The sequence below is a fragment of the Hipposideros armiger genome, unplaced genomic scaffold, assembly GCF_001890085.2.
Source record: "Hipposideros armiger isolate ML-2016 unplaced genomic scaffold, ASM189008v1 scaffold_922, whole genome shotgun sequence".
NCBI classification, from domain to species: domain Eukaryota; kingdom Metazoa; phylum Chordata; class Mammalia; order Chiroptera; family Hipposideridae; genus Hipposideros; species Hipposideros armiger.
In genome coordinates this window covers 316,953-318,703 of record NW_017732272.1, presented here as the reverse complement: position 1 = coordinate 318,703, position 1,751 = coordinate 316,953, and the positions used below count along the sequence as shown (strand labels likewise).

Genomic DNA, 1,751 nt, shown 5'->3' with positions numbered 1-1,751 from the left:
ATATATATATATATTTGTACATAGTAAAGTGAAACAACTTTTCACACAGAATGTGATTTCATTTTTCTGTTTTTCTTCATAAAGTTCCAAAGTAGAGAAATTCTAATTCATCTAATATAATCTGCATTGAGTAGTTTCTACCATGTTAATGGATGAAACAAAATTCTTAATCCAGAATTTAAGCATTCTTGTTAAATAATTAAACCTGGGAATATGAGTAACTTGAAATAAAAAACTCAGATATGTCAGCTTCAGGGATTTTGATGTGTTGTGGAAGTGGAAGCCACTCAATGTTTAGATATATATTATATTTGGTAACTGAGAACACTGAACTGTGATCACATTTCAAATATTTGATGTATAAATTAATTTTTAAAAATTTATAGCTAATGTTAAATGGGTTAATTTTCAGGTTTGGTACCAAAGAATATGCCCAAACCAATGGATCCAAAAGATGTGCCTATTTTCAAAAAGGAAATGTTTATCTTTCCCGCTGCAGCGCTGAAATTTCCTGGGTTTGCGAGAAGACAGCTGCGTTAGTGAAGATTGATGATTTGGATTAACAGGCTTCTTCCAAACTCATCAAAAAGTAGGACTTGTGGTTAAGTTGATGTGAAAAAGGAGAAAGCTACCCTACCAGAGTCAAAAAACAGATTAAAAAGCTACTGTGTATTTAAACTATCAGGCAAATAAACTTGCTCCACAGAACATTCTGCGTCTCATCCTCTGATACCTTCTATTTGGATGTTCTTGTTATTGGTGGGAACCTCAGGAATAGCTGTTCTAGGGCCCTATTGTTCTATCTCAGAGCCATTTCACTGACTTTCCTCTCCCACATAAAAGGCTCTTTTCTTGTTTTGCTGTAATACCTGCACAAGGGTGATATGTAAGTATTTAACAGCCGGAACTGACACAGACCACAGCTGGAACCAAGCCCAGGAGACCGTGGGCAAGGTGACTGTTATCTCAAACTAAGGTTGATGATACAGTCAAGGCTAAATACAGACCACTTTATGAGTAATCATGCTTGTCTATGTTTGATCATGTATGGAGAAAGATGTGATGGACATATTTGTTAACGTTGTCCTCTTCAGGGCAGGATGATGGTGGTAAAACTAGATCGGAAGGGGAAATGTTTAACCTTTTAAATTGAGAATTCATTACGAAGCTGAGGACTGGAAGTAAGAGTCAGATTTGGAACAGATGGTCAAAATTAACAAGGTGGTCTTGAAGCAACTGTAACTATTCTTCAGGTATGTTCATCTGGCTGAACAAGTAACTTCAAGTGATACGTTTTTTATTCTCCTTGAGGGTATATAATAATATACATACAGTAAAGTACATCTTACCTCAGTGTTCTTATAATATGTCTTAGCTTTCAAGATACAGATGTTTCCCAGCTTCTTATTGGGAACTAGAATAATTTGGTGGTTAAGGTAATGTATTTTTTAAGCCAGACAGATGTGGGTTTATGTTCTTATTCTCCATTTAAGAGCTGTGTAATTTTAGATAGGACTCTTAAACTCTCTAAGCCTGTTTCATCAACAGCATAGAGTTACAGAAATAGAGATTTTTGTGGTGAAAAATATTTAAAGCATGCAGTGCAGTGAGCAGTCAATGAAGGTTAGCTCCTATTTCTGTTACTCCCCTGGCTTCTGTCTGAAGGGCAGATGCTTGCAGCCCTTCCAGCCCAGTGCACACTACTGCATGGGGAGCCCTGGTTCTCACCACCAGAGCTCTGTTATTCTATG

The 1,751-nt window shown here is 36.7% G+C and overlaps 1 protein-coding gene across 1 annotated transcript in view; it reads left to right on the top strand.

The window, feature by feature from the left end:
• CLEC12B (C-type lectin domain family 12 member B) overlaps positions 1-660 on the top strand; it is a 3,919-nt gene extending 3,259 nt beyond the window's left edge. The window contains exon 4 of the mRNA XM_019630536.1: positions 413-660. Within this exon, the coding sequence (XP_019486081.1) occupies positions 413-563 (151 nt within the window). The 3' untranslated portion in view covers positions 564-660. The remainder of the gene's footprint in view (positions 1-412) is intronic.
• The last annotated feature ends 1,091 nt before the right edge of the window (positions 661-1,751 follow it).